The sequence below is a fragment of the Rhinatrema bivittatum genome, chromosome 1 (assembly GCF_901001135.1).
Source record: "Rhinatrema bivittatum chromosome 1, aRhiBiv1.1, whole genome shotgun sequence".
In the NCBI taxonomy this organism is placed as follows: Eukaryota; Metazoa; Chordata; class Amphibia; order Gymnophiona; family Rhinatrematidae; genus Rhinatrema; species Rhinatrema bivittatum.
The window spans coordinates 832,035,990-832,062,383 of record NC_042615.1 but is presented as its reverse complement, the minus strand read 5'-3'; the positions used below and the strand labels follow the sequence as shown (position 1 = coordinate 832,062,383).

The following is a 26,394-nucleotide window of genomic DNA, read 5'->3' as shown; positions in this document are numbered from 1 at the left end:
ACTAAAAACTCACCTGAGCTAAAAAATTCTAACTTATCCCTATCAATTAAAAAGCAGAATAAAAATACAATCAAAAAACAAACTTTGAAATGTTTGTATGCTAATGCCAGAAGTCTAAGAAGTAAGATGGGAGAACTAGAATTTATAGCAGTAAATGATGACATAGACTTAATTGGCATCTCAGAGACATGGTGGAAAGAGGATAACCAATGGGACAGTGCTATACCGGGGTACAAATTATAATCGCAATGACAGAGAGGAGCAGTCGGGAGGAGGTGTGGCGCTTTATGTCCGGGATGGCATAGAGTCCAACAGGATAAACATCCTGCATGAGACTAAATACAAAATTGAATCTTTATGGGTAGAAATCCCTTGTGTATCAGGGAAGACTACAGTGATAGGGGTATACTACCGTCCACCTGGTCAAGATGGTGAGATGGACAGTGAAATGCTAAGAGAAATTAGGGAAGCTAACCAAATTGGTAGTGCAGTAATAATGGGAGACTTCAATTACCCCAATATAGACTGGGTAAATGTATCATCGGGTCACGCTAGAGAGATAACGTTCCTGGATGGAATAAATGTTAGCTTTATGGAGCAATTGGTTCAGGAACAGACGAGAGAGGGAGCAATTTTAGATCTAATTCTCAGTGGAGCACAGGACTTGGTGAGAGAGGTAACGGTGGTGGGGCCACTTGGCAATAGTGATCATAATATGATCAAATTTGATTTAATGACTGGAAAAGGAACAGTGTGCAAATCCAAGGCTCTCGTGCTAAACTTTCAAAAGGGAAACTTTGATAAAATGAGAAAAATTGTTAGAAAAAAACTGAAAGGAGCAGCTACAAAAGTAAAAAAAGTCCAAGAGGCGTGGTCATTTTTAAAAAATACCATTCTAGAAGCACAGTCCAGATGTATTCCACACATTAAGAAAGGTGGAAAGAAGGCAAAACGATTACCGGCATGGTTAAAAGGGGAGGTGAAAGAAGCTATTTTAGCCAAAAGATCTTCATTCAAAAATTGGAAGAAGGATCCAACAGAAGAAAATAGGATAAAGCATAAACATTGGCAAGTTAAATGTAAGACATTGATAAGACAGGCTAAGAGAGAATTTGAAAAGAAGTTGGCTGTAGAGGCAAAAACTCACAGTAAAAACTTTTTTAAATATATCCGAAGCAGAAAGCCTGTGAGGGAGTCAGTTGGACCGTTAGATGATCGAGGGGTTAAAGGGGCACTTAGAGAAGATAAGGCCATCGCGGAAAGATTAAATGATTTCTTTGCTTCGGTGTTTACTGAAGAGGATGTTGGGGAGGTACCCGTAATGGAGAAGGTTTTCATGGGTAATGATTCAGATGGACTGAATCAAATCACGGTGAACCTAGAAGATGTGGTAGGCCTGATTGACAAACTGAAGAGTAGTAAATCACCTGGACCGGATGGTATACACCCAGAGTTCTGAAGGAACTAAAAAATGAAATTTCAGACCTATTAGTAAAAATTTGTAACTTATCATTAAAATCATCCATTGTACCTGAAGACTGGAGGATAGCAAATGTAACCCCAATATTTAAAAAGGGCTCCAGGGGCGATCCAGGAAACTACAGACCGGTTAGCCTGACTTCAGTGCCAGGAAAAATAGTGGAAAGTGTTCTAAACATCAAAATCACAGAACATATAGAAAGACATGGTTTAATGGAACAAAGTCAGCATGGCTTTACCCAAGGCAAGTCTTGCCTCACAAATCTGCTTCACTTTTTTGAAGGAGTTAATAAACACGTGGATAAAGGTGAACCGGTAGATGTAGTATACTTGGATTTTCAGAAGGCGTTTGACAAAGTTCCTCATGAGAGGCTTCTAGGAAAAGTAAAAAGTCATGGGATAGGTGGCGATGTCCTTTTGTGGATTACAAACTGGCTAAAAGACAGGAAACAGAGTAGGATTAAATGGGCAATTTTCTCAGTGGAAGGGAGTGGACAGTGGAGTACCTCAGGGTTCTGTGTTGGGACCCTTACTGTTCAATATATTTATAAATGATCTGGAAAGAAATACGACGAGTGAGATAATCAAATTTGCAGATGACACAAAATTGTTCAGAGTAGTTAAATCACAAGCAGATTGTGATAAACTGCAGGAAGACCTTGTGAGACTGGAAAATTGGGCATCCAAATGGCAGATGAAATTTAATGTGGATAAGTGCAAGGTGATGCATATAGGGAAAAATAACCCATGCTATAATTACACGATGTTGGGTTCCATATTTAGGTGCTACAACCCAAGAAAGAGATCTAGGTGTCACAGTGGATAACACATTGAAATCGTCGGTTCAGTGTGCTGCGGCAGTCAAAAAAGCAAACAGAATGTTGGGAATTATTAGAAAAGGAATAATGAATAAAACAGAAAATGTCATAATGCCTCTGTATCGCTCCATGGTGAGACCGCACCTTGAATACTGTGTACAATTCTGGTCGCCGCATCTCAAAAAAGATATAATTGCGGTGGAGAAGGTACAGAGAAGGGCTACCAAAATGATAAGGGGAATGGAACAACTCCCCTATGAGGAAAGACTAAAGAGGTTAGGACTTTTCAGCTTGGAGAAGAGACGACTGAGGGGGGATATGATAGAGGTGTTTAAAATCATGAGAGGTCTAGAACGGGTAGATGTGAATCGGTTATTTACTCTTTCGGATAGTAGAAGGACTAGGGGACACTCCATGAAGTTAGCATGGGGCACATTTAAAACTAATCGGAGAAAGTTCTTTTTTACTCAACGCACAATTAAACTCTGGAATTTGTTGCCAGAGAATGTGGTTCGTGCAGTTAGTATAGCTGTGTTTAAAAAAGGATTGGATAAGTTCTTGGAGGAGAAGTCCATTACCTGCTATTAAGTTCACTTAGAGAATAGCCACTGCTATTAGCAATGGTTACATGGAATAGACTTAGTTTTTGGGTACTTGCCAGGTTCTTATGGCCTGGATTGGCCACTGTTGGAAACAGGATGCTGGGCTTGATGGACCCTTGGTCTGACCCAGTATGGCATTTTCTTATGTTCTTATGTTCCACTGTATGCAGATCTATCTCATGCATATTCAGTGTGGATCTCCTGTGGCTCGAGGACTGGTTTAAAGGAATTCCCTACCTCCACTGTATGCAGATCTATCTCATGCATATTCATATTTATCTCAAGGACTGGTTTAAAGGAATTCCCTACCTCCACTGTATGCAGATCTCTCTCATGCATATTCATATGTATCTCGAGGACTGGTTTATTTTATTTAACACTTTTTTATACCGACCTTCATAGTAAAAAACCATATCGGATCGGTTTACAAAGAACAAGGGGATAACTGAGACAATAACTGAGGTGATTAACAATAGAGGTGAATAAGGCAAAGTTACAATTAACAAGGAGTAAAAAACTCGGAAGCTTAAAGCTGGAAGAAAGAACAGGTAGGAAGTGATTGCAACATGGTACCGTAGTACAATACCGAATATTGAGCATCGTACAATAATGAAAGTGGGTTAATGCTTAAGATGCTTTATACTGGAGGAGCCAAGGTTTAAAGGAATTCCCTACCTCCACTGTATGCAGATCTGAATATGCATGAGACACTGTGGCTCTCATGTGGCTCAAGAACTAGTATGCAAATCTATCTCATGCATAGTCATTGTGGATCTTCTGTATTTCAAGGACTGGTTTAAAGGAATTCCCTACCTCCTCTGTATGCAGATCTATCTCATGCATATTCAGTGTGGATCTCCTGAGGCTCGAGGACTGGTTTAAAGGAATTCCCTACCTCCTCTGTATGCAGATCTGTCTCATGCATATTCAGTGTGGATCTCCTGTGGCTCGAGGACTGGTTTAAAGGAATTCCCTACCTCCTCTGTATGCAGATCTGTCTCATGCATATTCAGTATGGATCTCCTGTGGTTCGAGGACTGGTTTAAAGGAATTCCCTACCTCCCGGATGCGCACGCAGACTGTAGTGGGTGCTTCTGATTTGCACTCAGTTTGAAAGGGCCTTTGAATAATGTACTTGCACTGCATCTATAATTTTGGGTCTTAGAAGTGAAGCAGATTTGTGAGGCAAGACTTGCCCTGGGTAAAGCCATGCTGACTTTGTTCCATTAAACCATGTCTTTCTATATGTTCTGTGATTTTGATGTTTAGAATCACTTTCCACTATTTTTCCTGGCACTGAAGTCAGGCTAACCGGTCTGTAGTTTCCCGGATCACCCCTGGAGCCCTTTTTAAATATTGGGGTTACATTTGCTATCCTCCAGTCTTCAGGTACAATGGATGATTTTAATGATAGGTTACAAATTTTTACTAATAGGCCTGAAATTTCGTTTTTTAGATCCTTCAGAACTCTGGGGTGTATACCATCCAGTCCGGGTGATTTACTACTCTTCAGTTTGTCAATCAGGTCTACCACATCTTCTAGGTTCACCGTGATTTGATTCAGTCCATCTGAATCATTACCCATGAAAACCTTCTCCATTACGGGTACCTCCCCAACATCCTCTTCAGTAAACACCGAAGCAAAGAAATCATTTAATCTTTCAGCGACGGCCTTATCTTCTCTAAGTGCCCCTTTAACCCCTCGATCATCTAACGGTCCAACTGACTCCCGCACAGGCTCTCTGCTTCGGATATATTTTAAAAAGTTTTTACTGTGAGTTTTTGCCTCTACAGCCAATTTCTTATCAAATTCTCTCTTAGCCTGTCTTATCAACGTCTTACATTTAACTTGCCAACGTTTATGCTTTATCCTATTTTCTTCTGTTGGATCCTTCTTCCAATTTTTGAATGAAGATCTTTTGGCTAAAATAGCTTCTTTCACCTCCCCTTTTAGCCATGCCGGTAATCGTTTTGCCTTCTTTCCACCTTTCTTAATGTGTGGAATACATCTGGACTGTGCTTCTAGAATGGTATTTTTTAACAATGACCACGCCTCTTGGACATTTTTTTTTTTACTTTTGTAGCTGCTCCTTTCAGTTGTTTTTCTAACAGTTTTTCTCATTTTATCAAAGTTTCCCTTTTGAAAGTTTAGCACGAGAGCCGTGGATTTGCACACTGTTCCTTTTCCAGTCATTAAATCAAATTTGATCATATTATGATCACTATTGCCAAGCGGCCCCTCCACCATTACCTCTCTCATCAAGTCCTGTGCTCCACTGAGAATTAGATCTAAAATTGCTCCCTCTCTCGTCGGTTCCTGAACCAATTGCTCCATAAAGCTATCATTTATTCCATCCGGGAACGTTATCTGATCTGTCTACAACTGCTATCAGGAGTACACTATACCCCATTGGTCCTAAGTCCATCTCCTACACGCTAGGAAATGACCATTTAATCCTACTCTCTGTTTCCTGTCTTTTAGCCAGTTTGCAATCCATGAAAGGACATCACCACCTATCCCATGACTTTTTACTTTTCCTAGAAGCCTCTCATGAGGAACTTTGTCAAATGCCTTCTGAAAATCCAAGTATACTACATCTACCGGTTCATCTTTATCCACATGTTTATTAACTCCTTCAAAAAAGTGAAGCAGATTTGTGAGGCAAGACTTGCCCTGGGTAGAGCCATACTGACTTTGTTCCATTAAACCATGTCTTTCTATATGTTCTGTGATTTTGATGTTTAGAACACTTTCCACTATTTTTCCTGGCACTGAAGTCAGGCTAACCGGTCTGTAGTTATCCGGATCTTTTTACCTTTTCCCTCTCAACCCATCTCCCATTCCCTCACCTCCCAGCCTTACCTCCTCAACCCTTTTCACATTCCCAGTTCTGAAACTAAAAATTAATGTAAACTCTTACATCCCTTCACTTGATCTTCTGGTAATTCCCCCCCTCTCATCCTCCACAGCCAATTGCTTCTCCTGCATCTCACTCTGCTCTTCAACTTCTCCAAACATCCTCCTGGCAGAATCAGCGACATTTTCCTTTGGATCCTGGGCCAAAGTAGTGGGAAAAGAGGGCAGGCTGATGACAGGGACATTTCAGTAGTGGGTAAGGAGAGAGGAGAAGTGGCAACCTCATGCACACTGAGAGCCTCCCCTCCTGATCTGCAGCACTAGGAATTAAAATCGGCCACAAGACCTGCGAGTCAATGCAAGCTCAAGGGGCTGCAGTGGCTCCGATTCCCCTCATGCAAGGCTGGGACCAGTGCAGGGCCTGTGAGTGCAGGCTGGCTCACAGGCTCCTTACCGACTTCAACTACGAATGCTGCTGGCACTTCTATTTCAGGCACTTGTGACCCCTTCATCTGAAGGTTTTGGGATCCTGACCCCCACGTTGGATAGCCCTGCCATAAATTCTCTATTGTCTTGGCTAGTTGCAAGCTCCGTAGAGCTTGCAACTAGAACAGTCAAGAAGTAGTAGATTGGATGGACCTGTTGATCTTTTTCTTCTATCAGCCACTGTTTTACTACATTAAATGCAATTCTTTCTTCCCTTTTTCTATAGGTGCCTGGCTTGTTAACCCTTTCTTTTCCTGCCCCTGTCTCTTAAGCATGCGCACCCCTGCATCACAGAGGCTCCCTCTCCCCACAAACCACAAACACATTCTCAAGGATAAATTATAATTTTTATTTAAAATTAAAATTACTCAACACCTAAAATGATTCAAATGAAAACAAAATGTAATACAGCTGCACCGTAATATTGTGCAAATCCTGGAGGGCATGGGGAATGGTCTCAGTACAGCCTGGAGTACTGGAAAGATCTCCGCAGTGCTTTGAGCATCTCCGGGCATGATGGAGGCTGCACAGTGCTCGGAGGATCCCAGAACACATTGACCGTCTTGTGCAGTGCCTTGAAGATCCCAGGACATGAAAAGAAGCCCAGATAGTGCTTGCAATATCTCAGATTAAGCCATGAGACCCCAACCCCACCCCCCCATGTGGTGTTTGGCAGAGTGCATAAAATGATGAGGGCTCCCCCGCAGCGAAGGATCCCAGGAGCAGGCCAGACTCATCTGGGCTCCACATTTTCCTTCCAAAATGTCTTAATACAACGAGGGCTCTCTAAAGGTGTCAGGAAGCATCCAGAACGCTACAGGGCACCACTGGGTACCAACAACAATCCCTGAACATGGCTGGAGACCCTGTGAAATACCTAGAGAATCCCTGAACACAGCAGGAGGGACTCGGCCAGTGCAATACAGTACAGATGCAATCACCTGCAGATGCCAATAAAAGTCACCAGTACACCAGACAAAAGTGCAATGATTAGAGATTGTCAAAAGCTGGAGACAATATCTTTTCCTTGATTTTCATATCTGAAGAGCTTACAGCAAGGGCCTGGTGAAAGGAAGGTTAAAATAGCAGCAGAATGCGCCAGTCGGAAGAGTTCAGGAACAGGGCCAGGCCCAGCCGTACAAGGTCCAGGAGCGTGCGTGCGTGTGAACGGGAGCGTGGGTGACTTCTGCCGACAAATTAAGTACACACGTGAACCAGACGCAAGACGCGTGCAGAGCAAGGCGAGCGCCTCATGGCAGCAGCACTCATTCCGTCGTGCACTCAGTTCCACTGATTAGTGACGGCACCCAAATCCCGAGCCCAGGCCGCCAAGCAAAAAGATGATTTTTTGGTACGTGATTCATGGTAAAGGTCTCTCAGCCCTCATGGGTGGCTGGGTCTCTGGAAGTCGTGATTACAGAAAGTATACAGCTTCTTATAAAAAAAAAAAACAAAAAAAACTTATCTCACGGCGGGGGAAGGTTGACATTTTGCCTTATCTATACATTATTACAGGTTATGAAAGGGTCGGCACGTATCTTTCATCAAGTGCGTGTGGGAGCTAGGACTGTCTCTCCATCTCGGGCAGTTTCAGCAACTGGGGCGCTGTGTCCGGGGTCCAGTCTCCTTCCTTCTGGAGTCCAAAACTGACCACATGCACAGAAACGGACTATAAACAGGATCCTAGAGAGAGAGACCACGGACAGCAAAGCAAATTCTCTATCTTCACAACCCAGCAGAAAAGGAGACAGCATAAGCCATCCATGACCTAGTGGCCAGAGTCGGGGAAGCTGTGAATCCTGTCCCCACTGGTATCTGATGCTAGAATGACACGCAAACATCAGTTAGGCTTCTAGCTTCCTCGACAGACTGGCTACTGGGCAATCGATTCTGAATAAAGGCCTTTCCTTGTTCATTTTTCTTAGATTGTGAGAATGCATGCACCCCACGCACCAGTTATCTCAGCCCCAAGCATGGGTGCATAGGGACGGGAAGATCCTTGCTGCCCGTAAAACCGTTGCCTTTTCATTGGTTGAGCTCCTTTCCCATGCAGAAGGCTGAGAGGAGGAGGGTGCAGCAGGGCAGATTGGCAAAGATGTAGTAACGTTGCAATGGGAGAATGACAGCATCCTCACCCACACACACTAATGGGAACCCATCTCAATGCCTCCGAGGAGGAGATACCGTGCCGTTGTTTCAGAGTTCACTGGGAGAATCAGATCATTCATATTAAATGGGAAGAGTAGGTATGGAGAGACAGCAATCATTGTCTTATATACAAGGAAATATAACCGTTAAAACTCATCTTTAAAAGGACAAAGTCTTCACTCCATCGTCAATCCTGAATATCAGTGCTTTGGGACTGGAGAGCTGTGGAAGTCTCAATAAAGCATAACCTTTCCATCACTACCTCTTCTGGATCTGAGACGCCTCCATCTCATGAGTCCCATACTTCCCTTGTTTCTTCTGGGGCTGGGATTTCTGACAGTCTCCCTGCTCCTGCCTGTGCCTCTGGGGTCCTGCACGTAGCTTGACGTTCCAACGCCAGCTGCATGGCCCAGATACTGAGGGGACGCATGTATGCCAAGGAGCGGTAGATCTTTTTCTCACGGTAGGCCTCTGGCGTCTGGAAAGACATGCCCAGACGTTCCCACACGGTTCTGTAGCAGCCTTCTGCGGTCTCAAAACCCTCCTTCACCAAGCCCTGTCAGACACAGAGAAAAGGGAAACGAGGTTAGAACTCTGGAACCAAAATGGCAGCGTGTGAAGCCGCCACTCCTGAAATCCTTTCAGCAATGGTGTTGACCCCTCTCCACCATCCCTGCCACTAATTCATCCACCATTTACCCCCATGTCTGTATATTTCCGCTACCACAATTATCCCCATCCTCAGATGCCACTACTGCTGCAATGACTGTCTCCCTGCCCAACATTACCACCATGACTCCTTACCCCTCCCCACTACTGCCACCGTGAATGCTCTTCCCTCTGGACGCTGCTACAGTGATGCCATCATTACCCCCAATACAGTCACCCCTAATGCAACTCCTTCACCTCCTGCCCTGCTGTATGCACGCTCACCCCTCACTCATCACCCCAAGGAAACACTGCTACCGCTCACGTGGCTCCAGTATTGTATTAACGTTCCAACGCAAGCTGCATGGCCCAGATACTGAGGGGACGGCATGAGCCGTAGGAATCCTGTAGATCTGCACAATACTGGCAAGTCCCGAGAGAATTCTGCGGGTAGGATAAGATCCAGGAGACCAAGGTTTACAGAACGAGACAATACATGCCAATCTCTGATTCACTGAGGGGGCTGCTAGCACAGTCTGTGAAACAGCCAGCATCTCCCCCTAGCACTGTCTAAAATTCTAACTAGGTGACACGCGAGGTCAACCACCTTCACACCAGGCAGTCCTCAGGTCCACCAGCCACCCAGCTATGTACATTCCTAATAACTGAATCACCTACTATGACGGCTGACCTAACCCTCCCTCCTAGGCAATAGGCCTGGGAGACACATCCTGCATGCGAGAGGACAATGCATCACCTGGAGAGCAGGTCCTTGCTACAGATCTCTTCCTGCTACACCTGGTTGGTGCTCTCCCATTATGAGACCTTCCTCCTCCAAAGCAGCACCAGGTGTGCCAGACTGGAGTTGGGACTTGACTACTATGTCCCTGAAGGTCTCCGCTATATACCTCTCTGTCTGCCTTAGCTCCTCCAGGTCTGCCACTCTAGCCTCCAGAGATCAGATTCGTTCTCAGAGAGCCAAGAACCCTCTGCACCGGGCGCACATATTCAACCTCCCACCAAATGGTAGATAATCATACATGTGGCACTCTGTGCAAAAGACTGGAAGGCTGCTAGACTGCAGTCCACATCTTAATATTGTTGCGTTCTTAGTTAATTTAGGTTACTATGGGAATACAAATTGTGTAAATCAGAGTCCTTAACATTTATGGGTGTATTTAATGGTAGTTTGGCAACGACCTACAAGGAGACAAACTAATTGATAAGGGCTAGGTCCCTTCTTTTCGATAAACCCTGGATTGATTTTTGATGTGAAAATGTCTCTTGTCCTCTTATAAGAGCTCGGGGTAGGTGGGTGGGAGGACACTGAAAGACACTACCTACCTTTTCCTAGCCATTTCTTAAATCAAGGCATACACACAAACTAAAGAGACTACCTATTTTCCCTTACTTTCCTAGCCACTTTTTTTTTAATCAAAGCACATCACACAGACACTAAAAGAAATTACCTTCCTTTTCTAACTCTTAATCAAGGTGCACACAGTAAACCTCACAATGGGGAAATTACGTACCTGATAATTTTGTTTTCCTTAGTGTAGACAGATGGGCTCAGGACCAGTGGGGATTGTGCTCTTCTGCTAGCAGATGGAAGACGGAGTCAGATTTCAAAGCTGACGTCACCCTAGATTTACCCCTGCACTGACCTCACGTCCTCAGTATCCTCCTCGAAAAGCCATTGTGGCTATATCTTTGCTTAAATAACTTGATTAAACTTCTCAAACTTGATTAAACTGATTTAACTGGTTTCAAAACTGGAGACCGCCCATGCACTCAACTAAGTTAACGCCGACACCAGACTAACTGTAAGTGTCTTGAACTAGGGGTAGGCAACCGCTTACCCGTTTTTGTTTAGTCTCAAGGTTCACTTTCCGGGTTCCTCCTTTTCTGTGGGCAGCCATGGGTGGGGTGCTGAGTCCATCTGTCTACACTAAGGAAAACAAAATTATCAGGTAAGTAATTTCTCCATTTCCTAGCGTGTAGCCAGATGGACTCAGGACCAGTGGGATGTACAAAAGCTATTCCCAGACTGGGTGGGAGGCTGCCTGTGGCCCACTTAGTATTGCCCTTGAGAAGGCTGCTTCTTCTCGGGACTGAACATCCAGACGGTAGAACCTGGAGAAGGTGCGTATGGAGGGACCATGTCATTGCCCGACAGATCTCGGTGGGCAATAACAGCTTGCTTTCTGCCCCAGAGACTGCTGGGCCCTAGTAGAATGAGCCTTAACCTGCCATGGTAAATGCTTTCCTGCCTCTATGTAGCCTGCCTTGATTACTTCCTTGGTCCAGCAGGTTATGGTTGTCCGCGAGGCTGCTTCTCCTCGTTTCTTCCCGCTGTGAAGAACAAACAGGCGATCCATTTTGCGCACCGATTCCGATCTTTCCAGATATCGCACCAGGAGTCTGTCGATATTTAGATGGTGAAGAAGGCAGGAGTCTTCCAAGTCCTTATGTTCATCAGGAGATGGCAGGGAGATGGCTTGGTTCAAATGAAACTCGGAAACCACTTTCGGTAGGAAGGAAGGGATGGTGCGCAGCTGTATGGTTCCAGGGGTGAACCTAAGGAATGGTTCCTGACAGGATAATGCCTGTAGTTCAGAGATGCGACAAGCTGAACATATTGCCACTAGGAATACAGTCTTCAATGTTAAGAGGCGTAGTGACAGACCGCGCGCTGGTCTGAAGGAAGCCCCCACTAGGAAGTCTAATACCAGATGGAGGTTCCATAAGAGCACCGGCCACTTTGGGGGTGGCCGAAGTTGCTTAAACCCTTTTAGGAAACGGGTCAAATCTGGATGAGCTGATAGACTGATACCATTCACTTCGATTCTGAAGCAGGAGAGGCGGCTACTTGGACCTTGAGGGAGTTGAATGACAACCCCTTCTTCATACCGTCCTGTAGAAACTCAAGAATCATGGTGATCTTGGCCATCCGCGGGAGTATCTCGCGGTCCTCGCACCAGGCTTCGTATATTCTCCAGATCCGTATGTATGCCAGGGATTTTGACAACTTGCACGCATAAGAACATAAGAAAATGCCATACTGGGTCAGACCAAGGGTCCATCAAGCCCAGCATCCTGTTTCCAACAGTGGCCAATACAGGCCATAAGAACCTGGCAAGTACCCAAAAACTAAGTCGGTACCCAAAAACTAAGTCAGGAGCAGGGTGTCAATCACGGGCTTCGAGTAACCACGTTTCTTCAGGCGAGTCCTCTCAAGGGCCATACCGTAAGAGAATAGAGATGGATCTTCGTGAAAAATCGAGCCCTGCTGGAGAAGGTCCCAACGTGGAGGTAGGCACAGAGGGCTCCCCGCAAGTAGTCTTTGCATGTCTACGTACCAAGGATGTCTTGGCCAATCCGGGGCCACTAGTGGGACTAGTCCCCTGTGGTGTTATATCTTGCGGATGACCTTGCCCAGTAGTGGCCATGGGTGGGGGGAAGGTGTACAGTAAGTTTTCCTCTGAACGAGAGCGTAGATCCCTTGGGAGTGTGGCTCTCGTCTGCGGCTGAAGAACCTGGGGACTTGGGTACTGAGATATGTGGCCAGTAGGTCCATGGCTGGGAGGCTCTGGCGATTTACTATCAGTTGGAAGGCTGTGGTCGACAGTGTCCATTCCCCCGGGTCCAGGCTCTCTCTGCTGAGGAAGTCTTCTGAGACTTTGTCTTTTCCTGCGATGTGGGAGGCCGAGATCCCTTGTAGGTTTATCTCCGCCCATGCCATGAGAGGATCTACTCTCCAGAGATACCTGCTGGCTCCTGGTTCCTCCCTGGTGGTTGAAATAGGCACCACCTTAGCATTGTCCAACATTACTCGAATCGATTTGCCTCTGAGTCTGTGGCTGAATCGCAGTCACACTAGTCTGACTGCTTGAGCATCCCGCCTCTTCCTTGCTCAATTGTCCCTGGGCCATCAGTTCCCGACAGTGGGCTCCCCAACCTCTCAGGCTCGCATCCGTGGTGAGCAAGATCCAGTTCGTTGGTGATAGGCTTACTCCTCTGCTTAGGTGGTCTTCTTGTAGCCACCACTGAAGCTGAGAACGTATCTCTGCTGGTAATTGGAGGCGAATTGAGTAGTCCTGGGACAGTGGGTTCCAGCGTGACAGTAAGGCGTGCTGGAGCGGTCGCATGTGGGCCCTTGCCCACGGGACGATCTCCAGGGTTGCTGCCATGAGGCCGAGGCCTTAAGGTAGTCCCATACCTTGGGGCGAGCATTGGTCATCAGTCGTAATTGTTCCATCAGCTTCCTTCTCCTTGGGGCAGGGAGGAAGACTTTGTTCTATATGGTGTCGAAATGGGCCCCCAGGTACTCTAGAGTTAGAGGGCTGCAGACTGCTCTTGCCAATGTTCATGACCCAACTGAGCTCCTGCAGTAGGTTCTTGACTCTGCTGGTCACCTGCTGGCTCTTTTTCAAAGACTTTGAACTGATCAGCCAGTCGTCTAGGTAAGGGTGTACCAAGATCCCTTCCTTCCTAAGTGTTGCCGCCATGACCTCCATAATTTTGGAGAATATTCTGGGGGCATGTGCTAGGCCGAAGGGTAGTGCTCAGAACTGATAATGGTGACCCAGTATCACAACATAGAAAACGCTGGTGATCTTGATGGACTGGAATGTGAATGTAGGCTTCGGAGAGATCCAGAGAGGTTAGGAACTCTCCTGGTTGTACTGCCATTATTACAGAGTGAAGAGTCTCTATACGGAAGTGTAGTATCCACAGATGACGGTTGATGTTCTTGAGATCCAAGATGGGTCGGAATGATCCTTCTTTCTTGGGAACGATAAAATAGATGGAATGGCGCCCCGTATTTTGTTGGGGCATAGGAACCGGAGATATTGCCTTCAGACTGAGTAGTCTTGTCAGAGTGGCTTCCACTGCCAGACTCTTGGTGTGGGAGAGGCAGAGTGACGACAAATTTGTCCCGAGGAATGCTGCGGAACTCCAGAGAGAGTAACCTTCTCGAATGATGTTTAGTACCCATTTGTCTGACGTGATCTCGACCCATCTTTGGTAGAAGAGGGAAATTTGACCCTCATTTTTCCTCTTTCTGTGGATGGGTCAGTCCATTCTCATTGGGGAGCACAGCTGGAGCCTGCCCCTGGGCCTGTTCCTCTTTTGGTCTGTCAGTTCTGAAAGGGCTGGGACCTTCCGGAGGGACGAAGTGCCTGGAACTGCGAGTTCCTGTAGGGTCTAAAGCGTTGTAAGCCTCTGCCCCTGGTTCTTCTGGGAGAGAGGTGCTGGGATCTTTTACCCCTGTCTTCCGGTAGCCGAGGCACTGGAGATTCGCTCCACTTGCTGGCTAACTTCTCCAATTCACTTCCGAATAAGAGATCCTTTAAATGGCATTCTTGTGAGATTCACTTTAGAGGTCATGTCAGCTGACCAATTCCACAGCCATAGTTGTCTTCTGCCTGCCACTACAGAGGCTACTCCTCTGGCTGAGGTACGCATTAGATCTGAGCTTGCGTCCGTTAGGAAGGCTGCTGCAGGTTCCATCGTCTCACCGGTATACATTCTGGAGTTATTTGCCTCTCTCAAGGGGATCAAGCAGGAACGTGCTACCAGTGTGCAGCAGGTAGCAATATGTAGTGTCATTGCTGTTGCGTCTAAGACCTGCTTAAGAATGGATTCCAATTGTCTATTCTGAGTATCCTTCAATGCAGCCCCTCCTTCAAAGGGAATGGTTGATCGCTTTGAGACGGCACAGACCATGGCATCCACTTTCGGAAAACGCAGGTGTTCCTTGGTCGCTGGTTCCAGAGGGTATAAGGCTTCCAAGGCCCGACCTCCTTTAAAGCTGGCCTCCGGGGCATCCCACTCCAGGTCAATCAGTTCTTGGATGGCTTCCATCATTGGGAAGTAGCATGAGGCTTTGCAAAGGGACACCAAGATGAGGTTCTTCTTTGGTTCCGCCATAGGGTCCATGCCTGAATACCCAGAGTCTAGGAAACAAGGGCTGGTAATTCATCCCTGTGGAAAAAGCGAAGAATGGTTCTGTATGGTTCCAGGCCTGGAGGGATTTCTCCTTCCTCCAGGGAGCCGCCATCATCATCTGAGGTGTCCGGGTCCCTGTCAGGGAAATTCTTGGTTAGGTGAGACATGTCTTGAGGCATCCGAGTAGGGCCAGGAGGATCCTGTGCTTCTGGCAGGGATTGAATCCGGGGTGCAGCCGGGGCTGATTGCGCCTGAACGAAGGCTTGCAATCCTTGGAAGAATTCTAACCAGGAGAAGGTCCCTGGGTCCATGTTAATTACAGGGGGAGTCTGAGTAGGGGCCCCTGAGGTGCCCTCTTGTGGAGAAGCCATCTTGGAGTTGCATAGATCTGGGGAGCTATCGTATGTAGTAGTTCCATATCCATCCTCAGACAGTGAGGGACCAGGCTTTGGTCCCTCCTGGGCTTCTTCGCGATGATGACACAGGCAGGACTCCAGTTCAGGCTGTGCGGCTCTGATGTGGCAGGCTGTGCAAAGAGAGTGCATTCTGGGTTTCCTGGATGCCGGTGCCATTGCCGCCATGTCTAGGCGCACAGGTAATGAGCTTCAATGGGTGCCTGTAGTTGTAAGCGCGGCTGTGCGTGTAGTTATATGCGCGGTGTGTGCTCAGTTGTGTGTGCGGTTATGCGCGCGTCTGTATTGGACACGCACAAGTTAGGCACATCGGCCTAACTTGTGCGTACCGCCAGTCGAGAAGGGAAGATGGCGCAGACGACCCCCAGCGCATAAGATGGCGCCCCCCTGAGGGTCTCCATGTGTGTGGACCGTTGCACCGGATCGGGGCCTAGCCCAACCAAGGCTGCTCAACCCGATCTGTACTCCCTTTTTACCTCGCTGGAAGAAGGAGAAATCAGTACGGCAATTCGAGCTCTGGAGACCGGAGACCTGATCCTGTGCCGGACGGTCTCCAGCTGCAGGGGGAGAGGATTTTACCTTCAACACCACGCTCTGATGTGCACCTGCTGCCTTTCAGCTACTCTAGGGCTAATTCCACGCCGGGGTTAACAGCTAACGGACCAAGGCACGCCTCTGAGGGATATCGGAAATCACCTCAGGATTTCTCAAGTGGGGGAGGGACCCTTAGGTATCACCGCAGGAGAGCGGGGCTCGATCTTCTTTAAGGTAAATTTTGTCTTCTTGCTGTAATTTTCCTAACACTGTGCTAGTGCTAGGAGAAGGAGAGATACTGAGGACGTGAGGTCAGTGCAGGGCTATATCTAGAGTGACGTCAGCTTTGAAATCTGACTCCATCTCCCATCTGCTAGCAGAGGAGCACATAACCCACTGGTCCTGAGTCCATCTGGCTACATGCTAGGAAATTTCAACTCTCCCCAAACTTTTAAGTCCCAATATTACCCAGCAAGCAATACTTAATCGATCCCCTTCAGGCACCAGCAAAATCTCCTCCTCTGAATACTCCCTTAGGAGTGTTATTTCCTGTGTGTAACAGGTTTGCACGTGGGCAGTCCTGTGCGTTGCATCCTGCTCCCTCCTGGCAGGCTATGCTATAGTGTACGGACACTGCACTGCAGGCAGAGGGCGCTGCGTCTGCTTACCTCATGGATCATTGTTGCTGCGAGCCCATACACCACACCAACCCACACTTCATCCGACTGCACGCTGGAGGTGTCTATGTGTCCGTTGGGCCGCATGCCGTTCACAGCCCCCATCTTGCCACTGGCAAAGCTGCGCACATTCAGTTCAAAGATGGCCTTCAAAGCACTGAGAACCTGCAGCTTGGGAAACACCTGAAAGAGGAGAGCAAGTCAGAGAGCGTCGCACTCTGCACCCTGGTACATAACACGCAAGGTTCAGGATCAGTCACTACAGGGGCCTGGGGATCTCTTACAGAGCGTGAGCCAGGCCACTGGTTCATCTGGGCAATGCTAACATTTCCTGCGCTGGCCCTCTCGTGGCGCAGGAGGATGGTACGGTGGAGCAGCTAACTCCATAGGCTCTAAGGGACAGTGCAGGGAGAAGCTGACAAAGCTTACATAGTAACCGGGAAATTACAGCTCGTGATACTTTTTAGTTTGTTCTCTTTACCTCGTAGAGTCCCGTCCCCAGGTCACAGGCTCGCAGGAACCATTGCCCTGCACACTGATCAGACATCACGCTGTTGGAATAGCCATGATCACCGCTGTCATAGTTATAATATCTCCCTGCAAAGACAGACACACAGACATGGGAGCCAGAGAGCAATATACCTAGCAGAGACCAACCTGTCCCTGCAGAACAGCACACCTGATTGAATTAACTCTGCCAGAGACAGACACCACTGCATCACCTCTCACCGACAAAGAAAGCCCAACCTAGTGACAGGGTGGGACCAGCAGAAACCAACTGGGTCAATGCTGGCAGACTGGCAAAACCATGGGGACCTAGGTAGCCAGATGCCTGGGCAACAGCCTGGCTAATTTTGGTAGCGGTTTAGGTTTTTGGAAAGCTTGGTAGTAAGACATGGAGGACAGCACCATCCGGGATGGTGAAACAAAGACTGACTTGGATTACCTGTAATGGTTTGTTCTTCACAGACAGGACAAATCGGCCACACAAGTGAGTGACATCTGACAGCATCAAGAAGGAATGTGCAGCCGCCTCAGTCTTTCACACGCCAAGCTTCAACTCTACGGGTTGTGTGGCCGATTTGTTCTGCTGTCAATGGAGAACACTCATTACAGGTAAGTAACCACTTTCTCCATTGATACAGAGAAATTTTTTTTTTTGCCAACTATAACAAGTTTACATATTTAAAAATTTACACAAAACATAAGCAAAATGCTCTTTACAACAAAAGCATGCATAAAAATATAAAACAAAGACCAACGATAATCACCCTCCTCACCTTTTACCCCTGCTATTAAATACCCAGGCCAAAGACACTGACTCTGCCTGAATTTTGATCCTGATAGTCAGGTTTGATGAAAAGTATGGACAGGAGGCCATGGCTGATGGGCAGGAGGCTGTGGCTGGACGGACACGAGGCCGTGGCTGCTCTGCATTTCTCTCGAGCAGATATGGCGTGCAGATGTGCTATCGAAGGTGCAGGTGCTCAAATCTGGTGAGCTCTGATTTTGCTAAGATGATGAATATTTGCATTACTGTAACAATATTTGATGCAATCAGCAAGCCACAACGAAATCATTTGTTTTTTTTCCACTGGCAATCCTCCTTTACTTGAATCAAAGGAGACAAATAGTTCAAGAAGTTGTCCTTTTGAGGCAGAGCTGTGTGTGATGGGGGCTGAAACACAATGAACTTACCCCAGCGGGCAGGGAAAGGAAAGGGAAAAACCAGAGTAGGTAGAATCAGACCCGTCTGCAAGCCAACGGAAAATCCAATGCTTGACTTTTTTTTTTTAAATAAACTTGATCCAAGTAAGACAATCACAAGAAAGAAAGGTAGAAAGAACAAACGCTCTCCTAGAGAGAGGAAGCCAAGGTTCCCCTGCTCCTATCTGCTGCAGTCAGAAAGATAGTGAGGATTCACAGAGGGTGCACTGGTTTATAAGGCAGCACCCTCCGAAGCTTTGTTCTGACTCCATCTGCTGGAAGGGGGACACAACCCACCGTCTGGGACTGATCCTGGTATGTACAGGGAAAAGGCTGTTGTGCATGGGCCAAGAGAGGGGCCTTGGGGTGACCGTGTCTAGCAATCTGAAAATGGCAAAGCAACGTGACAAAGCAATAGCTAAAGCCAGAAGAATGCTGGGCTGCAGAGAGAGGAATAACCAGTAAGGGGGGAAAAAAAAGGTGATATGTCCCTGTGCAGGTCCCTGGTGAGGCTTCACCTGAAGTACTGTGTTCAGTTCTGGAGACCGTATCTCAAAAGGGACAGAGACAGGATGGAGGCCATCCAGAGAAGGGCAAGCAGAATGGTAGGGAGGAGGGGGGGGGGTCTGTAATGGAAGAGCTTTAAGGAGAGGCCATCGATCCCAGGATCTGTAAATAATCCCAGACTTTGGGGACCGGCAGTCAAAGCAAGCGGGCTGAGCCTGAATCTTGACTACCCTGGCGGAAGTGAGAAACACTCTGCCCTGCTGCTGTGTCGAATCGGACGCCCACGTACTCCAGGGACTGGGAAGGCACAAGGTGACTTTGGTAGATTGACGATCCAGCCCAGAGCTCACCCGGAGTACTGACCGCGCACTCCTCCTCCTGTGTCTTTGCTCTGATCAGCCAGTCATCCAGATAGGGGTGCACCAAGACCCCCCCCCTCTTGTCTCAGGGATGCCGCCACCACTACCATCACCTTCGTGAAGGTCTGAGGAGTCGTGGCAAGGCCCAAAACTGAAAATGCTGGCCGAGCACCTTGAACTTTAGAAACGTCTGGTGGTCCTGTTCAATGGGGATGTGCGGATAGGCCTCAGTGAGATCCAGGGACGCCGAAAATTCTCCTTTTCTGACCAACGCAATCACGGTACGTAATGTCTCCATCCAGAATCGTGGTACCTTCAAACTCCGTTGACCTTTTGGAGATCCAAGGTGGGATGAAAGGTGCCCTCTTTCTTGCGGACCATGAAATAAATGGAGTATCTTCCTCGCCCCTGTTCGGAAACCGGCACCACTGCCTCTAGGCTTAACAACCTTTGAAGAGTCTCCTGTACTGCCGTCCGCTTGCTTTGGGAAAGACAGCGTGACTCCAGAAACACCGACCAGAGAGGAAGTGAGAACTCTAAGGCATAACGTTCCCTGAAGACTTCCAGCACCCACTGGTCTGAGGTTATCTTGGTCCACTCCTCATAAAAACGGGTCAGCCTGCCTACGATTGCCAGACGAGGAGTGGACCTGTCCTACACTTCATTGGGAGGATTTAACTCCGCCCACTCCCTGAACGGGTCCACCTCTCACAGCTCTTCTGGAGCCCCAAAAGGACTGTTGTCTACTTGATGACTGCCTCGTTGCTGAGGATCCAGCCAATCTGCCAGGACGGAATCGTTGCGACTCACGAAAAAGGGGTTGAGAGGAGAAAGACTTCGGTGTCTACTTCCTATCCTCCGGCAGCCTGTTTCCTTTGGTATCCCCCAAGGATTTCATAAGCTGGTCGAGGTTCTCACCGAACAGCAGCTTACCCTTAAAGAGAAGGTTACACCACTGCGACTTAGACGAAAGGTTCGCTGACCAGTTGCGCAGCCACAACAGCCTTCTCGCTGCCACCACCGAGACCATGCCACGAGCTGTGGTCCGAATGAGGTTATATAAGGCATCGGCCACAAAAGCGACCCCCCCCTCAAGACAGGATGCCTGGACTGGGAATAGCATCCCGGTGGCAAATTGTTCCTGCGGCCTCTGGATCCAACACAAACAGGCTCGATGTATCAGGCTGGCACAGATTGCCGCTCGAAGCCCCAGGCCGCCACCTCAAAAGCCCGCTTGAGCCGCACCTCCAATTTCCAATCCTGAATGTCCTGCAGACCGGTGGTGCCAGCGACCGGAATTGTGGGCTTCTTGGTGACTGCAGAAACTGCGGCATCCACCTTCAGGACCTTGAAGGAAACTAAATGTTCCTGCAACAAGGGATAAAGCTTCGACATCGCTCTTCCCACTTTCAAGCCGGAGTCTGGGGACTCCCACTCACAGCTGATCAGCTTCTGGATCTTCTTAGGAATGGGGAAAACGCTGGGTGGGGGAGGTCCTCTGTAGTCCATCCAATACCGGATTAACCCCTTTATTATCAGAATCCTCCACTTGTTTCAAATGAGATGGAAAGCTTCTTAGGAGAGTTCCCACTCCCCGGGATAGAGACGGTGACTGAGGAAGTCTGCTTGAACGTTGTCCACTCCTGCGATGTGAGAGGCTGCAATGTTGGCTAGGTGCTGTTCCGCCCAGGTTATCAACTGTTGGGCCTCGATCGCCAGACAGACAGACTCTTGGTTCCTCCTTGGTGATCGATATAAGCCACTGCCGTCGCATTGTCCAATAGTACTCTGACGGACTTCCCTTGCAGAAGCGGGAGAAGAGCTTGTAGTGCCAACCGCACTGCCCTAGTTTCCAGGCGATTGATCGACCAGCGGGATTCCTCCAATGACCATTGGCCTTGCACAGAATTGCTCTGGCAAACTGCTCCCCATTCGGATAGACTGGCGTCTGTGGTGATGCGGGAACCTCCAAGCTCACCTTCCAGCGCAAATTGTCCGACAGGAGCCACCAAGCTAGGCTGGAACGAGCAGAGTCTGCAAGAGGCAATGGTAAATGAAACTGCTCGGACACCGGATTCCATTGGGGAAGCAATGCTGACTGAAGAGGTCTCATATGAGCAAAGGCCCATGGGACCAGCTCCAAGGTGGAAGCCATTGAGCCGAGGACCCACAAGTAGTCCCAAACCCTGGGAATTTTGTGAGCTAGCAAGTCCCGAACTTGTCTTTGTAGCTTGCCGATCCTCTCCTTGTGGAGGAAAACTCTGCCGCACCGAATGTCAAACAGAGCACCCAGGAATTCCAAAGACTGGGAGGGAACTAACTGGCTCTTGGCCAAAATGACTACCCAACCCAGTGACCTCAGCAGTTGAAGAATTCGATCCACTGCCCAGCGACAAAGCGACTGACTTCGCTTGAATCAACCAGTTGTCCAGATAAGGATAGATTAACAGGCCTTCCATTTCAAGCTCCGCCACCACCACAATCATGACTTTGGTAAAAGTTCTTGGCGCCGTGGTTAACCCGAAAGGAAGTGCGCAGAACTGAAAATGGTGACCAAGAAATAAGCTTCTGTGAGATTCAGTGATGCTAGAAAACTCCCCTTTTCGTACTGACGCTATGATCGACCGCAAAGTCTCCATGCAAAACGGGGCACTTGAAGACACCTGTTGACCCTCTTCAAATCGGGAACGGGCCTTCTTTCTTGGGAACCACGAAATAAATGGAATAGCGGCCCTTCCGTCGTTCCACAGGTGGAACTGTAACTATGGCTCCGAGATTGAATAGGTGCCATAAGATGTCCTGCATCACCAGATGCTTCTCCTTGTGCGAACACGACAAAACGAGAAAGCGATCGCGAGGGCGCAGAGCAAAATCTAAGATGTAGCTGTGTCTTATCACACTGAGGACCCATTGGTCCGATGTCAACTTGGCCCATTCCTCATAAAACAGAGACAGTCTGCCTTCCACTATCGGAACAGAAGAATGGACCGGCCTTGCCTCATTGTGAGGACTTAACTCCTCCTGCAGCCTGGGAGGTCCCAGACCTACCGAAGCACCACCCTCGAAAGGACTGGGACCAAGGCTATTGTCTGCTGGAGTTCTGCCTAGAAGAGGACCAAAATCGACCGACCGGGAGGACCAAAATCTTCTATTTCCCCGGAAACACGACAGACGAAAGAAAACTTCTCGGCTTGGGTCTGTCCTCCGGAAGACAATGGATCTTGTTCTCTCCCAAGGACTGGATCATGTCTTCTAGTCCTTCCTGAAGAGAAGCTTGTCCTTAAAAGGTAGTAAACCCAACTGGACTTTGGAGGAGACATCAGCAGACCAGTTCTGCAACCAGAGTAGTCTGCAGGCAGACACCGCTGAAACCATAGACCGAGCAGATGTTCGCAGCAGATCATAAAGAGCATCAGCACTGTAGGCTACCGCAGCCTCGAGCTGCCCAACTTGAACAGCCTCCTCCTCAGATAGGGATGAATTACTCTGCAATTGCTGTACCCAGCGAAGCCCCATCCTTAAAGTGAAACTGCTGCACATGGCAGTCCGCAACCCCAGGGCAGAGACCTCAAAAGTCTTCTTGAGCTGGACCTCGAGCTTACGATCCTGGAGATCCTTGAGGGCTGTCACTTGTCACCGGGATGGTGGTCTTTTTGGTAACAGTAGACACCGCCACATCTACCTTAGGAACTCTGAGGAGGTCCAGAGCTTCTTCAGGTAGGGGGTACAGCTTATCCATGCCTTTGCTTTCAGGTCCAAATCCGGAGTGTCCCATTCCCTAAACAACAAGTCAGTGACTGAAAGATGAAAAGGGAAAGACTTGGTCAGGCCACAAAGACCTACCATGACCGGATCAAAAGACCCCATCCACGTGTCCCCCCTGGAGGGTCCTCAAGCCCAATTCCTCCAGGATCGCGGGAATAAGTGGTCCCAATGCGTCCCTTCTGAATAGATGGGCCACCTTAGGGTCATCCCCATCCACACCATGGGGACCTTGACTGGAAAAATGAGCCTGGTCAGCCTCTGGGTCCACCCCGCGGGGACTTGCTCCTGCAATCCTGCTTCTCCGGTTCAGAAACCTCAGAGGAGGAATCCGCCATCAGGAGGGATGAGGCGGTCCGAAGGGGGAGTTTGGCCTTCTGGCCCCCTGCCCTCTCCGAAAGCTTGGGCCTCCTTAGAGTCCCGCAAGCTGAGGCTAGACACGAGGCACTGCATTATATCCACTGTCTTTTTGCTGACCTCCTTGCCTTAAATGTTTTATGCAGGACAAGAATAAATTCTTAAGAAAAAGAAGATGAGGAGTCTGAAGCCCCCCCCCCCGGCAGTGTCAGCCCTTCCAGTGGCACGCGCCCCCCCGGAGGCTGCCCGCTGCGGGGATAAAGGGTGGGGTGGGGGGGAACTCCCTTCCCCCTCTGCAGCCCGTGTCGCTGCGCGAAATGCGGACAAAATGGCGCCCGGTCCCGCGCTCAGCAGGAACGGATCCGGCGAAACAAGCTGCGGTCGCCTGAGTCCTGCCGGCTCCTTGCGCAACCTGGAACCGCCACCCCCAGCGCCTCCCGAGGGACCCCCCCGGGAAGGCAGGCAGAGCAAAGTCCGTCCCTTGACACGTGCACGCATCACTGCACGCACGGCTGGCAGAACCACACGGCATGCTTGACAGGCTCTGAGGAACAGATCCACGGCAGGAGATAAACAATTTTTTTTTTCTCTCAGTCAAACCTGGAAGATATAGGCTTGGGTCCTGTCCTCTGGGAGTGAATGAGCCAGGCTCCCAGTATCACCCCAACGCAGTCGGGAACACAGGGCAACGGGGTTCTCAACCTCTAACACCCACCACCTCGAATACCAGGGGGGATGGCCCCCTCGGGTCCTGCCAAACCCCTGGGAGGCTCAAGAGATTCCTCTTCTGTTTTCTTTTTTTTTTTTTTTTAAACTAGGAATTCCTTACTATCCTCTCTCTCACTGAATGTCTCTCTCTCTCTTTACTTTTTTTTTTTTTTTTTTTTTTTTTTTTAACTACAGACTGTAGGGATTGCACCTCCACCATCTGCTGGAGACAGAGAAATACTGACAGACTGTAGACTTCTCTGTCTCCATCTGCTGGTGGGGAGGCAAAACCCAGGAGTCTGGACATGTACGGGAACACCACTTACCCAGATATTTTCAAATGATTTTAGCTGCACAAGGACTTATGCAGCTAAAATCTATCCAGAAAAGCAGCTCAATATGCCAAAACTTGCCATTTAGTTGGATAACATGTGAGTTATTAGTCTAAATAGCTTTGAATATGGACCCCTACCAATTTAGCTCAAGTAATGAGATGGGTGAACATTTCATGATGCATAACTTCCTTCCTTGGTACAGAAATCTACATACGGGGTAAGGACTTTTTAACCAATGACCGGGCAGCTTTCAAATGTTCAGTGTCATTACAATGCTCTTCCATTTGTTAGTGGCAAACAAGGAAACCAGGCACCATAGAATTAAAGAGATATACCTACGTCAAAGGGAGCCGCCCAACTAAGCGACAGGAGCTCGGAAGGAGACCCGACATTCCTCCATGTGGTGAGAACCCTAAATGCTGCTGTAGAACTGCTGAAGGCTTACCGTTCCAGAGGTGCTTCTCGAAAGCCTTCTTCCCTTTCTCCAGGATCGTGGAGTACTTCTGGAAGACTGCCTTGTCCTTCAGGATCTCAGCCATCTTGCACATCATGCACACAGCTGCCAGCCAAAGACCACCGCAGTATGCACTGCAAGGCACAGTAACACTCATCAACCTCTGCTAACACGGGGGCTAGACTGCAGACAGATCTCACGAAAAAGCAACGCAATTTATTCCCCAATAGGATTAACTTTCTGATCCAAGCTGGTTACAGTCTCTGAGATACTCAACCACAAACCGCAGCTGCCAAGCGAGCTCTAACGCTCTAAACACTACCCAAAAACCACAGCCCGGGCTTTAACCTCTATTCTAAACTATAACTTCTGTTTTACTCAACTGTGAAAGGGAAGGACCGAGCTCTGAACAGGAACGTTCGATTCATCCTGGAGCGCTGTACTGGCACTTAGTATCGATAAGAGCCTCTACTCTTGCTGCTGGGCTTCATGGACCACTTTGACGAGTTCACAGGGCAGGGTGGGGATTTGGCCCACCAACTTTTTATTTCTATAAGGTAGGGGATGTGGGGATCAGAGTACTGCTGGCCAATACTTTTCTTTAACTTGGGAAATAGAAGGGAGGGGGTGGGGATCTGTGTGTGCTGGCCCACTTGGCTCCATACTTTTTTGTTTAACCATGTGAATGGGATGGAGGGGGGGGGAGGGATCAGGGTGCTGCTAGCATGCCATTTTATTTTCAATATTGAAAAGCCCAGCGAGCGGCAAAATTATCTGGGGAAGTGCTGCTGAGTGTCTGGGTAACTTTACCACTCATCAGGCTTTTGAATCTGGGCCCCTGCCCGACTCCACTGCCAGCCTGGATCTCAGCTTTACCCAATTTAGCTGTAAACTGGTATTCGGGTTATCACTCACCTTGGCCCACTCATCACCCATCCATCGTATGTTTGATCAGCAAAGCCAGAATTCTCAATCAGCCCATCTCCATCTCGGTCAAAGGCCAGCTCCGACTCCATCACAGCCTACGAGAAAACAGAGCTCTTCCTTCTCAGGGAAAAGGGCTACTTGTAAGGACAAGAACGGTCAGATTTCCTGTCCTTTTGATAAACGTCTGCTTTTAATCTCACACTTGCTCTCTTCAGCTAAGTCTAAGCCCTTGATTTTAGGTTTCTTCTGACTCTGTAATATTCTTTCCAGGTTCTGTGTCTTATATGACCAGAAAGGAATAACCCCCGTGAGACCTGCCAGACCAAAGCTCCCCCTCCCCAAATCAATCTTCTGCCAAGGACACTGCAAGATCAAATTTTTCAGAACTGTGCTCTGTGCTCAAGACAGAGGGACCTTTAACAGTCCTAAAAGCCGCATCTTTGAACATTAAATTAGCTCTTTACAAGTGTCATCCTTACTCAATGACTCTTGTTTTTAACTAATTTTATGTTTGGACGGAAACATGGTGTTCCCTTGTCTTTTTTTGTAATTTTAAAGTAGGAATAGAAATTTCAGAAAAACATGGGGTGGAAAGACAAAGAATCCGCAGTAACAGTAGGTACGAGGAGAGCGTGCGAAGGTGAGAATAGGGAACTTTCTTATC

The 26,394-nt window shown here is 48.2% G+C and overlaps 1 protein-coding gene across 1 annotated transcript in view; it reads right to left on the bottom strand.

Annotated features, from left to right (window-relative positions):
- Positions 1-6,570: 6,570 nt before the first annotated feature.
- Positions 6,571-26,394, bottom strand: part of GBA2 (glucosylceramidase beta 2) — a 123,941-nt gene continuing 104,117 nt past the window's right edge. Inside the window, exons 13-17 of the mRNA XM_029583204.1 lie at positions 25,719-25,825; positions 24,795-24,937; positions 17,096-17,211; positions 16,606-16,797; positions 6,571-8,946 (exon numbers count right to left, since the gene is read on the bottom strand). Coding sequence (XP_029439064.1) covers positions 8,680-8,946; positions 16,606-16,797; positions 17,096-17,211; positions 24,795-24,937; positions 25,719-25,825 — 825 coding nt within the window. The 3' untranslated portion in view covers positions 6,571-8,679. The remainder of the gene's footprint in view (positions 8,947-16,605; positions 16,798-17,095; positions 17,212-24,794; positions 24,938-25,718; positions 25,826-26,394) is intronic.